Raw genomic sequence first — 12,646 nt, 5'->3', positions numbered from 1 at the left:
TATATGTATACGAAACATATCTTTGGCTCTTGTAACATGTTTATACTTGGTTAAAGTAGCTTTAATTATTATAACATTCGACTTGATATTATCTTTTGAAAATCTTAATTTACTCCTATCAAAAAAATTTGAACTTGGTAAAGGCATTCTTCACTACAATACTATTGAATCTATATGTATACATCTTTTCATTAAAATAAGCTCTTGGATTATATAAATAATATTGTATTTGACTCTATTTAAAGTCATTTGCCCTGATTCACCAACAATATAGGATTACCCTGAAGAATGATATCGGATATTTAAATGTCAATGTGAATTCAGTGAACTGGTTTGTATTATCAGTAGGATCCCTCATAGTTTATAATAATTAATCTTATTTGATATTTACGGTGGCAATCAAGGATTCCTGATATAATTGGAATGGAATTGTCTAACAAAAAAAAATTCTTTTCTACAATAAGAATCCAAGAGACTATTCATGTTGTAACACGTATTATTACGTAATATTAGTATTAATTTATTGTAGTAGTAAATAGAAGGATATAATAATGGCTATGTATACAAAATATATTTAAATTCTTATGGCTCCTTTCTACTAATCCCACTATATAATGAATGAATGAAAACTTGTTTAAATATATAATATTATTATTAGCTTCAAACTTACAACAAGACGATCATCTACTTCATTTCTAGGTGTTGATGGCTGATGTTGTTGTTTCTTTTGTTCTGCTAATTGTTTACTTAATTTTCCGCCTTCTTTTACTCCACGGTTTTCAGCCTATCAAGTTATAACATGTTACCATTTTATTTATATACATTTATATATATAGATATAAAAGATTACTTGAAGTCTTCTTTTTTCAGCTGCAATAAGCATAGCTTCCCTTGAATCTACATTTGTAGGAGATTCAAGAGAAGAACTACCTAATACATGCCCTTTGCTATTTAAATCTTTATTATTCTTTGTATTGTTCACATTTGTTGGTTTCAATTCATGACCATCATCAAGATCTTTTGAACTAAAGCAATTACCCTTTATTTTTGTTTATTTTTATTTATTTATTTATTTATTTTTTTGAAAAACACACACACACATCAGATTTACAATGTGCAATTTCATTTAGATAATATATTTACCATATTTACGACTTTAAAGAAAATAAAATTAAATAAAATAATCTTAAATTTGATTATTATAGTACATTTTTTATTTATTTATTCCTCATCTGGTTCAAATATTAAGCGATAATTTTCCAATATCGTTTGAATAACTTTCACTTGCCATTGTGTATCAGAAAAATTCTGACTTTCTTGTAAAGATGAAGACGACCGATTAGGACTTTGTTCTCCTCCCATTAACGTCATTGCAAATATAGTTGATAGATTTGCAACTGTCATTTTGTTATATTCTTGATTTTGTTGAATCCTTTTTTTTTTTTTTTTTTTTTTTTTTTTTTTTTTTTTTTTTAAAAAAAAAAGAAAAAAGAATGTTATTACAAATTTTATATGAGCATAGATAACACTTTATAATAACTTACAAATAAAGATGCCTCATAATATATTTTAAAGTTGCGTAATTTGCATCTGGTAAATCATTGATGATAGTATGGAGACCCAATACTCTCATTCGATCATTTTCAATCCCTAATGAATATGATATGTTAAAAAAACTCAACTTCTTCACAAGTCATATTCCCTTACTAGCAGCATTCATGAAATGATGATATGAGGAACGAGGAAATAATGGATCAGGTAATTCTCGAAACCATAGCTTTAATAGACTTGTAATGTTATTTATATCTAAACTGTTTTCTTCTGTTGTTAAATCTACAGATGCACAATCTATTTCACATGATTAATAGATACAGACTGGTCTATAGGTGTGTGTATAGTATTACCTCTATCGAATTCATTCTTTAATCTTTGAATTTGTGTATTTGTTCCTGAGATACGATAGAGTCCAACTGTTTTTACACCATTAGACTCTATTGCTTCAACACATTTACTAACTATAAGGGGAACTTCATATCCATCACGCTGCATCAATGTAGTTAAATCGATTCCAAATACTGGCTTGGGTCTTAATACGTTTAAAGCTGTTAAAGACTATAATATATTTCAATGAGCCATCTATATATACATATATATATGATTTGTAGGAAGATACCATTGAATATTCCTTATAGGGTATATCTGACTTTTTTATAGTATATGTACGATTACTGAAATCATTTACAACTTGTACAATATCTGTTGCAAAATCAATTTTCTCTGTTAAAGATCTTAGACCCTTGCCTTCATCATTATCTATCGCTAGTCCATCTAATGTCAAAGATTCTTCAAATAAATAACCATATCTTGCTAATTGATATCGAATAGCTGCACAACATTCATCACTTATACTTTTTAACGTAAGTAAGTTTGCGGGTAATTGAAGTTGAAAATATTCTTGACGTGTGGCATTAGTGGCATTTAATTGCTTTTTATAAACTGTTTGTGCCTGACTTGCTTTAACACATGACTCATCTAATTGACGCTTTAACTTGTATATAGTGTATAAGAAATACAATAGGCTTTTTATTATTATTATTATCATTTACCTGTGCAGGTGTTTTATTACTTTTAAAAAGACTATTTTTCTTTGGTAAATGCTCAGAATCTTGATGACTATTTGCTAATATAGCTCTTTCCCATTCTTCACTAAGAATATCATATTTTTGTCTACACTAAAAAAAAAAAGAAAAAGAAAAAGATAGCCAATATGTATATATACATACATACATACATTTACAATATAAGAAAAAAAAAAAGGGAATCCTTAATAGATTTACATAGTGTCTATTACTTTTTCTAACAAGTTTTCAGCATCTAATCGAGTTCGTTCATGTCGTATACCCATTTCTTTCACTTGCTTTCTACTCTTCTCGGTATCTTTATACATAATTTGTACATCGTCTGATACTTCAGATATATCATTCGAAAACTTCACTCGTTGGTCACCAATCTTTTCATGAACCCTTAAAAACTGACACCATGCTTGACCATAACTACATGAATAAAATAAGATGAAATAAAATAAAATAGTTTGCTATTCATTCATTTATTACCTTGATACTTTTGTGTGACTTTTATCGTAAGACTCTATCATAGATTGAGATAATTTAATCATCTGTTTCCCATACTCTTCTTCAATAGCAGCTCTTTTCTTTAAAAAATAGGCAACATCTTTTGCTGCTTGCATATCACATTTGACTTTATTTAGTAAGCATTGAAACCCACCCTAATCATATACAAGTATTTTTTACGAAAAATAATAAAATGAAAATAAAATGAAAATAAAAATAAAATAAAAAAATAAAATAAATATTCCACATGAATTTCTTTCTTTCCTTTTATTTTTTTTATTTTTTTTTTTTAATAAACGTACTTACATCGAGATCTGTTAATTTTGAAATGACATGTTGATCTTCTTGTAAATCAGGTTGATTCCCTGTTTTAGACTCATCATTATCATTATCGAGATTACTATTTAACATTTCGTCTGAAATGTTATTTTGAAGGTCATCAGAAGAAAGCATGATGAGTATAATAGACACAATGGTTTTGCGTTTAAAAATATAAATAAAATTATTACTTTTTTTTTTTTTTTTTTTTTTTTTTGTCCGACTAATAAAATAGATTAAAATGTTTTGTGTAATTTAATAAATTTTTTAGATTAATATAATATGACTTTTCCTCTACAGTCAGCATAAACATATTTATTTATTTACACTCAATATATAAACATACATATAAATATATACATATATAAATATTGATATTTATATTATCTAAATTTGTTTCAGTGCTTCCTACAAATAGATAAATTAGTGTTAATACATAATAATTGTATTATTGAATACTTTTATCACACCTCTGTTTTAATTTTACAAAGAAAGCAAAAGTCAAGTCTATAATTTATTAAAGAGTGCATAATACAAGGAGAACGACTAGTTGTATAAACGAGTATAATAGTGTGACTATTGCTTATTCATAGTGGTATGAATCGATAACAGTACTAAGTATTAAGATAGTATTATCATTAGAGCTGAAGGAATATGATGCTGTAAAGTATAATAAATAAACTAGTTTTTATTATATGGGGATAACCTCTTTCATTATGTAATAATACATGATGATTTAACTTCCATTATCTGTAAAAGGGTACGATGATAATGAAATGCTTTGGGTATTATCTGTATTCATTTAGTAAAGCGACTTTCAGCAAAAATTACTATTTACCTTATTGTAATTTAATCTACACCCTACATGTTGAACAAACATGACAGTTCTAAAGTACAATAATACAAGTCATCGTTTCCAACTTAATACCATTGAAAACATGAGGCCTATATATATATATTCATATAAAAGAAGACTTTGTCAAGAGAAATAACGATACAACCTTCAATCATTATTAGAATGGCTTTGATATTCACTAAAATAATTAAATTCATAAAAAAGAAAAAGGGAGAAAATACAAATTTACCCTACTCTTGAAGTAAAGCTTATTATTAAATTCGATAATATAGATTGAAAGAATCTTTTTTAATATGTTATAAGCCTTATAAATACAAACAATTGAATCATCATCATCATAATAAAAAGTATTTTACTTTACATAATAGTCTTATTAGAAATAGGCAACTTAAACCCTCCTCCCCCTTTTTTTTTTTTTTTTTTTTTTTTTCCTTTTTCTAATACATGACTGAGAGGAGTACGAGTGATTTTTGCTCTCTGTTTATTTTAAACTGAGGAATAGCTGTGTGTATTTGAAAAAAATAAAATAATAGGACAATTATTGATAATCATTACTTTCAAGAGGCTTAGTTGATAATACTACTAGTCATCAACAAAATAATAATTACCATCTCCTTTTATAATTAGTAGGTAAGGAGCTCTTTTTAACTCGAAATAACAGAACGATTCATACTACAGAACCTATTCATCTCACTTTCAAACTCGTTGCTGTAACAAATTATATAATGGAAATAAAAGTGTGTTATTATTTAGCACTTGCACACAACAAACGATGATATAGAAGATTCTCAAACATTTACTTTTTTGAAACTTACTGCATTTGGGAACTTTAGTAGCAAAATGGGGAGGTTGAAAATAACAAAAAAAAAAAAAAACCCTTTATTTAAACGTATTATTAAAAAAAATATAAAATAAAATAAGAAAAAAATAAAATAAAAATTTAAAAAAAAAGGTTTCAGTTTTATTTTATTTTATCTTATTTTTCTTATTTTTTCTTTAACCTTTTTATTTTTTTATTTATTTTTTTTTCTTATTTTTTTTTTTTATAGATTCAAAATCGCCGTCATTAGGCGATGAAGTCAAGAAAGAACAAGGGAAATACAACCTTACCTTCAGAAGAAGATTCCATCCATCGAAATGCATTTTCATTTCTAAAGAATCGCTTCTTTTCTTCAAGTAATAACAACAACAACAACAACAACAACAACAACAGCAACAACAACAACAACACTAATAATAACACTATACAACAGACTGAAAAAATAAATGGCCCACGTCCTTCTATTTCTTCTATTCGATCTGCTGTTATAAAACCTTGGTCAATAGAAACAAAAAATGAGTTTACAGAAGATAAACCTTTATCGAGATCCCTAGATGACAACTCTTTGATGGAATTTACCTCCAAAGTACGACCAATGTCCATGATGGGAATGGATTCTTTATCAACTGAATTACCAGCAACAATTCAAATTGCAAAACCTAAAGTAGACTCTGTCAATGTTGAAAAAAGAACGAGTCTAATTATAGTAAAAGAAGGTTATTTATTTAAAAAGACTGATTTTAGACCTTTTCATAAACAAAATGATCGTGGATGGAAATTATACCGAGTTGTTCTTAGAGGACATAAATTATACCTTTATAAACTAACATCTGAATCATCTCTTCGATCTTTATCTCCATCTTATAAGTCTACAAGTCATCACTCGTTATCAAATACAACAATGAAACTCGTAAAATCTGATTTTGATCGTGAAGCTCAACAACTCTTGTTTTTATCAAATTCGAAAGGTTGTGTATTTATGGAATTGAATCCAGTTACAATGCTGGCAAAACAAGAGGTCTATCTGGTACTCATGCACGACACACTTTATATCTGTATTCGTCCTGATATTGGCCAGTTATGGAAGATTGAAAAGAAAGTGCCTATTCAGGACTTGAAAATCGAAATCAATGATACCATCACACCTATCTCTCCTGCTTCCTTTAGTTCAATACAGTCGGATTATTCTAATGGTCTTTTCTTTAATCTCATTCATCGTCCCTCTACCTTCTTGGGTATGTACTCTACTCAATACCGTGAATTAGGCCAAGCTTGGATCAATGTCTTTCATCAGTTAGAAGAAGATCAGATTAATATGTGTGACGCTACACAAGATAACTTGACTTGCCGGAATCATCGGTCCGACGAAATCCAAGGAGGTAGTCTTCACGCCCTTGTACGCCAACTCTTTGAGGGAAATCATGAGTATTTAAATGTCTTTTTGTTAACTTATTCTCTATTTACATCGGGTTCACATGTTTTAAATGAAATCAAATCGATTTTGGAAGAAGGGGAACCTTCATTTCAATCACGTCTACTGGAGATCTTTACTGTTTGGTGTGAACGATATGCGTTAGATGTGATGGGGGATGTAGCAACTGTAATGATGGAGCTGTTAGATAAATATAGTAATACGAATCAAGTCAAAGAGCTGGTTCTCAAGACTGTAGCTGAAAATACAAAAAAGACATGTGTGCAAGCCATAGGCAAGTATTTAATATAAGTGTGGGTGATAGATAAATTTTCCCTCTCCCTTTTTTTTTTAATTCTTTTCTCTCTCTCTCTCTTTTTTTTTTCTTTTCTTTTCTTTTTAATTATTCAATAGTGCCTACAATGACAACAGCAAAGCCTTTATCGTTAGAAGATCATGATGATGATGATGATGATGATGAAATACAAAATACAAATGAAGTAGAAAATATCAATACATGTCAATTAGACAATAAACGTCGTGATTCTTCTATCAATCTATCTAATTTACTCATCACAGGACTTACAAGGGATATTTTCTTACAGATGGACCCCGCAAGTTTTGCACAACAAATTTATCTCTTTCATTTCTCAAAGTATAAACAGTTCCAACAAGACTTGTTAAATCCAATATCTTATTTGCCTCGACCTCAAACCTCTGCTCAGATGCTAAACTCATTACTCTTTACAACTACCTCTCCTCATTTCTTAACAAGACTTATACGAAATCAAATCTTAATTGATTCTCAAGATGATGCCGTCATACGATCTCAATTGTTGGAGCATTGGATACATATTGGATTAGAGTTAATCAAATTGGGCGATATGACGGGCTGGTGTGCTGTTGCAATCGGTGTTTGTTCAGTCGGTATTGTTCGTTTACGTGAAAGCTGGAAATGCGTGAATCGAGAGTTAGTCAATCATGTACAGACGGACTGGGTACGTCTATTGGCTGATTATGGATTATTTACGCTGGACGTATGGAATGAGAGTTGGGGGGAACCGCCCATGCTGATACAGTTTTGTAAAGTGTTAGATATACATGATGTCTTTGCCATCTATGAACTTTCACCTACCTTACTCAACCTAGAAATTCCTCAAAACCCTTTGCCCTTCTTTGGTACGATTCGTCAAGCCGTTGATCGCTTCAGAAAACACACAACAAAAAAATTAGAAACACCAACTGCAGTCAACTTTCTTCAGTGTCAATATATTTATGAAATGATTACAACAAGTTTAAATGAATGGATAAATGACCATCATCCTCAGGTGCTATCAGACAACAGTACCCCACTCATTAGTCCTTTACAATCTTTCTTTGAATATTCAGTGACTGAATTTATGTCGGTGCCGCATAGTTACAAATATCTTCAAGAATGCTCATTAGCTTGTGAACCTAAAGTATTTGGACAAATCTTTAATTGTACAACATTCAATAGACGATCACAGATACAACAAGCAACTAGTCCTTCAGAGCTCGCAACTCCTCCTTCAATGTCTTGCTTGGTATTCCCCAACATCTTGAACAGTTTTAGTTTATTAACAAATGAGCCTATCATAAAAAAAAGGTCAAACACGAGTACAAATCAGGGCTATTCAACTACACAACAGTCATTTAAAAAAACACATCCACACAAGAACAACAGCATTCGTTCTCTTCGGTCCCTTTTAGAAGATGATCGTAATAATAATAATAATAACAGTAGTAGTAGTAGTATTACTACTACTACTACTACTACTGCTACTACTGCTACTGCTACTGCTACTAAAAAACAAACAGGTATTACTACACAATCTAATTCAAGTGCCAGTTTGGTGAATACGTCTGATACAGATGCTCTTATCAGCAATTATCGTAAAGCATTCTGTCGTCGCACCTATAGTTTCCCACCAGGTAGTAGTAGTATGAATGAAAGTAGTAGTAGTGTACAGACCATTAGCACCAAGGCTACAACTACAACTACAACTACAGATCTATTAGAATCAGATGGTAATCGAACCTGGCTAGGCTCTTTACTTTCAAATCGATCCCATCGTACTTATTCAACACGAACTCTAATTGAAGCGCATCGTAAGAGTCGTGCTGTTCAATATGATATGGACGGTGATATTGTTCTTTTTGTACACGACTTGGTTTTTAAGGTCTCTGCTATTCTTAAAAATGAATCTGCTTTAATTCTATCAAAAGTTAAAGAGCCTAACCTTGATTTTCTTAAAGAAAAAGGTAGTTACGATCATTATAATTCATATTCATGTAGATTTTTATTATTATTATTATTATTGTATTAATTTAATTTATTTATTTTTTGTATTTAGGTGATTACGAAGGTACGAATGATGAAGATGTATTACTTGTCACAATCAAGTCTGGTAGTTTAGAGCAATTAGTAGATATTCTTGTATTCGGTCTATCAAATTATGAGTCAAGTCTTAGGGAACAATGGCAAATGAGTTTATTATCAGAAGGGCTTCAACAACGTAAATTAAAAAGAGTCATCATGGATGAAAAAGAATACGTTCAAACTTTTTTTATGACATATCGTATTTATTGCTCATCAAACGAATTGCTTAATATGTTTAGAAAACGATTTTTGGGAACTAAACAACGATGTAAGTCTACTTTGAAACGAACGAGCTCGATCAGTTTGTTAGAGACCTATTTTACGCCCATGGATACCAAGACAGATGACATACTGATGTATGATTGGAAAAAGGTAGCTAAGATTCAACTTCGTGTGCTCAATTTATTATTATATTGGGTTCAAATGTATCCATACGATTTTGCCGATGACATAGAGGTAACACATTATATAAGCCAATTCTTACGACAAGCACGGAGGGCGCTTGAAGAATGGTCAGTACCGCTTGCCAAATGTCATGATGAAGATATTAAACCAGAACATGCAGAGGCACTCAAGACAGCAGCAATGATTAAACAGCGCATCATCGATATTCGAGAACAGTTTGTGAACAAGAGTTTAGACCCTTGTTATGACATGAAGGCAGTTCACTTTGACCCTGAAGTGATTCGTACGGTTGAGTCCGTCTATAGTCAATTAAACCAAACCAAAGATCGCTATCATATTACACTTCAATTAGCAACTAACAAATCAATGCCTCTTTCAATCTCGACCCAAACACACAACGACATAGATACTACCACCAAGAGCCCTCTAGATCAATTTTCTTCTGATACTTTATTAGATCAAGTTAACCATGCTGTACATCAATTATTTAGTACCATTACTCTACAGGAATGGATACAGACATTTGGTATCTTGGAAGCACAACTAGAGGATATCCATGCATGGTTACCTCCTCGTAAGCCATCTCGAACCTCTCGTCTTAACGCTGCATTGGCCCCTGTCTTGTTTGCACCTACCTCCTTTTTATCTAGCCATCATGTCCTTCTCGAGGATGTGGTTGTGTCCGATATCTTTACAGCAATCGAAAGTGCCAAGCGATCATTGGTTGCTCCCTCCGCCTATACAGATGATGACCTCCTCTTGGCCTTTCCTAGTTCAATTCAATACCTTTACTACTTGCATTTTATTATTCGTAGTTGGGTTATAAGTGAAATCATAGCGACTCACATTGACTCCAAAACACGTTTCTCGCGTATTGAAAAGTTCTTGCAAATGATTATGTCTAGTAGATTAATGAGTCAGAGGATGACAGTTTCGACAGATAGTCACGTGGGTCGTATGCCCGGTTTCGTAGAGTACGCCATTGCAACTGCACTCGTCAGTCCTGAGGTTCGACTGTTTACAAAGGCATGGAGCGATATCGCTGTTCATTATGGCCATGCCAACTTGGACACCCTTGAAAACCTTTTAAGTCAAATTCAATTGATGAAGAATGTCGTCTCAACCACTGTGACTACTACAAATAATAATAATAATAATAGTACAACAGTTGTACCAAGTTTAGGTTGGATCTTTGAGCGTATCATTGAATTATGTACACATTCTCCTGATGCCCCTGCTGAGAACAGACAGATGATTCATTTCGACAAGCGACGTAGCCTTTATCAATTTATGCAATTCATCATGAATATCCAACAAGACCTCAATGAACAACCCGCTGAAGCAAAAGGTCTCAGTATGTCATTTTTGATTTCGCCAAATAAATCTACGAAAAGTTGGAAGGATCTCAAGGAATTTGCAATACGAGAAAATAAAAGGTCAGTCAATAGTCTTGTGGTCAGAACTACATCGAGCAAGGGCAGCATTCGACATATCGTCTTTAGCAAATTAGTGACAGAGCAATTAGAAAAATTAAAACGTGACTTTAAAGAACGAGACAGGATGGACAGGGAATGGCTTACATTGCAGCAAAAGTTACAAAAGAAGCAGCTTGAACAAGCTCGATTAGTGGAAAAACAAGACCGAAAAACAAGCCATAATAACAAGTCGTTACCAACAAGTCAACCACAGCATCATCATCATCATAATGGTGTTATGCCTCGTCTTAATTCCTTTTTACGTGGTTTGCGTCCACAGTCCATGGTGGGTACACATTCGATTGTTGATCGTGATGCAACTACTAAGGCCTCTACAGTCATCAACTTGATTCATGCTACAACATCAGTTGCCAGTACGTATACTAAACGAGATTTTGTGTTTCGTGTTGTAACCGAAGAAGGTGGGCAATATTTGTTTCAAGCCGTTCATCGTGAAGATATGCATGACTGGTTGCAAGAGATTAATAATGCATCTCGTGAGGCTGCAGCTAAACGACAATCCGTCTTGGCAGCCGAATCGATGGAACACGATAATCATGAGGCCTTTTTAATGGATAATAATAATAATAATAATAATCGTAATCAGCCAGCCTCTCGTACATCCGTTTATGGAGTTAAACTGGAAACACTTATGCATGACAACATGATTCCTATTGTTGTAGAGAAATGTATACGTGAAATTGAAAGACGTGGATTAGAAGAGGTGGGCATTTATCGTGTAGCTGGTACTGGATCTGTCGTTAGTGCACTTAAAGCAGAATTTAATAAGGATGCAACTAAAGTAGATTTAAGTCAACCTAAATGGATGGATATTAATGTCATTGCAGATGCTTTTAAACAATTCTTGAGAGAGTTGCCCGAGCCATTATTGACTTACACTTACTATAACGAGTTCATCATGGCATCAGGTAAGCTAAAACTAACAAAAAAAAAGTGAGAGAGATAAATATTTAATTTTTTATTTATTTATTTATATGTATAAAGCTTCTGAAGATCATGATGAACGTATTTATTTGCTCAAAAAGGTTTTAAAGAAACTGCCTCACTGTAATTATGTTTTATTAAAAAGAATTATTGAACATTTTGTCATGTAAGTAGTAAAAAAATAGAATTTTTTTTTTAAAAAAAAAGGAAAGGAAAGGAAACTGACTAATATGATATGTAGTGTCACTGATTTTGAAGCAACAAATCATATGTATGCAACTAATTTAGCCATTGTATTTGGACCCACACTATTACAGCCAGCACCAGGACCAGCATCATTTGCAACTACTATGTCTAATTTAGGTCATCATCAAAATATTGTAAAATATTTTATATTAAATTATCATTATTTGTTTGACATTGAATCTGAAGAAGTCTATCTGTCAACTAATAATAGCAAACCTGAAGAGCAAGTTCATAATGAAGTTTAATTTTTTTTAACGCACACACTCCATCTCCTTTAAGTAAATGGCTGGACCATCACTTTAAACGAAAAAAAAAAGTAATACGTCCTTTTTTTTTTCCTTTACTATTACTAAATATGAAAGATAAATTCTATTATACACTATTACAACTATAATATTAATAATAAAATATTTTACTATTATATACATACTATTAAAATCAGTATATCAATATAAATATGATCATGACATACAAGAATAATATACATGTTAAGAAATGGCGTTATTAAACGATTTAAAATATCCTGACGCATTACAGCTGCAGAAAAAAAAAATCCTTCAGGAAATCAAGAAAATAAAAAAGTCTCAAATAATCAGGCTTGTTTTTATAAATAACAATTATAGATAAATTACGGAAGA

General features: G+C 31.5%; 3 protein-coding genes across 3 annotated transcripts; 1 reads left to right on the top strand and 2 right to left on the bottom strand.

Annotated features, from left to right (window-relative positions):
* Positions 1–584: 584 nt before the first annotated feature.
* BX663DRAFT_520085 (uncharacterized protein) lies at positions 585–1,140 on the bottom strand. Its single transcript, XM_051529074.1, has 3 exons — positions 851–1,140; positions 671–784; positions 585–607 (listed from the first exon to the last, which is right to left on the bottom strand). Exons 1-3 carry the CDS (start codon positions 881–883, stop codon positions 599–601), a joined length of 156 nt encoding a protein of 51 aa, XP_051379685.1. The 5' UTR covers positions 884–1,140; the 3' UTR covers positions 585–598.
* A 68-nt stretch (positions 1,141–1,208) lies between these two features.
* On the bottom strand, positions 1,209–3,614 carry BX663DRAFT_520078 (Rho GTPase activation protein). The gene is made up of 9 exons (XM_051529073.1): positions 3,438–3,614; positions 3,114–3,286; positions 2,852–3,053; positions 2,607–2,732; positions 2,174–2,548; positions 1,905–2,112; positions 1,708–1,848; positions 1,545–1,650; positions 1,209–1,432 (listed from the first exon to the last, which is right to left on the bottom strand). The coding sequence occupies exons 1-9, from the start codon at positions 3,582–3,584 to the stop codon at positions 1,222–1,224; spliced, it is 1,689 nt and encodes a 562-aa protein (XP_051379684.1). The 5' UTR covers positions 3,585–3,614; the 3' UTR covers positions 1,209–1,221.
* Positions 3,615–5,338: 1,724 nt separating this feature from the next.
* Positions 5,339–12,439, top strand: BX663DRAFT_563650 (uncharacterized protein). Its single transcript, XM_051532020.1, has 5 exons — positions 5,339–6,831; positions 6,951–8,819; positions 8,912–11,746; positions 11,823–11,928; positions 12,004–12,439. The coding sequence occupies exons 1-5, from the start codon at positions 5,379–5,381 to the stop codon at positions 12,251–12,253; spliced, it is 6,513 nt and encodes a 2,170-aa protein (XP_051379683.1). The 5' UTR covers positions 5,339–5,378; the 3' UTR covers positions 12,254–12,439.
* Positions 12,440–12,646: the final 207 nt, after the last annotated feature.

Source organism: Cokeromyces recurvatus (assembly GCF_025118155.1).
Source record: "Cokeromyces recurvatus strain NRRL 2243 chromosome Unknown BX663scaffold_28, whole genome shotgun sequence".
Lineage (NCBI taxonomy): Eukaryota > Fungi > Mucoromycota > Mucoromycetes > Mucorales > Mucoraceae > Cokeromyces > Cokeromyces recurvatus.
This window is presented reverse-complemented; position numbering and strand designations above follow the sequence as displayed.

Coding starts and splice junctions, on each gene's coding strand:
- BX663DRAFT_520085 (XM_051529074.1), bottom strand. CDS start 883: ATGCTTATTGCAGCTGAAAAAAGAAGACTTCAA. Junction 785..850: donor CTGAAAAAAGAAGACTTCAA/GTAATCTTTTAT, acceptor ATAACTTGATAG/GCTGAAAACCGTGGAGTAAA.
- BX663DRAFT_520078 (XM_051529073.1), bottom strand. CDS start 3,584: ATGCTTTCTTCTGATGACCTTCAAAATAACATTTCAGACGAAATGTTA. Junction 3,287..3,437: donor CAAAATTAACAGATCTCGAT/GTAAGTACGTTT, acceptor GTATATGATTAG/GGTGGGTTTCAATGCTTACT. Junction 1,433..1,544: donor ATTATGAGGCATCTTTATTT/GTAAGTTATTAT, acceptor AAAAAAAAAAAG/GATTCAACAAAATCAAGAAT.
- BX663DRAFT_563650 (XM_051532020.1), top strand. CDS start 5,379: ATGAAGTCAAGAAAGAACAAGGGAAATACAACCTTACCTTCAGAAGAA. Junction 6,832..6,950: donor GACATGTGTGCAAGCCATAG/GCAAGTATTTAA, acceptor ATTATTCAATAG/TGCCTACAATGACAACAGCA. Junction 11,747..11,822: donor CGAGTTCATCATGGCATCAG/GTAAGCTAAAAC, acceptor ATATGTATAAAG/CTTCTGAAGATCATGATGAA.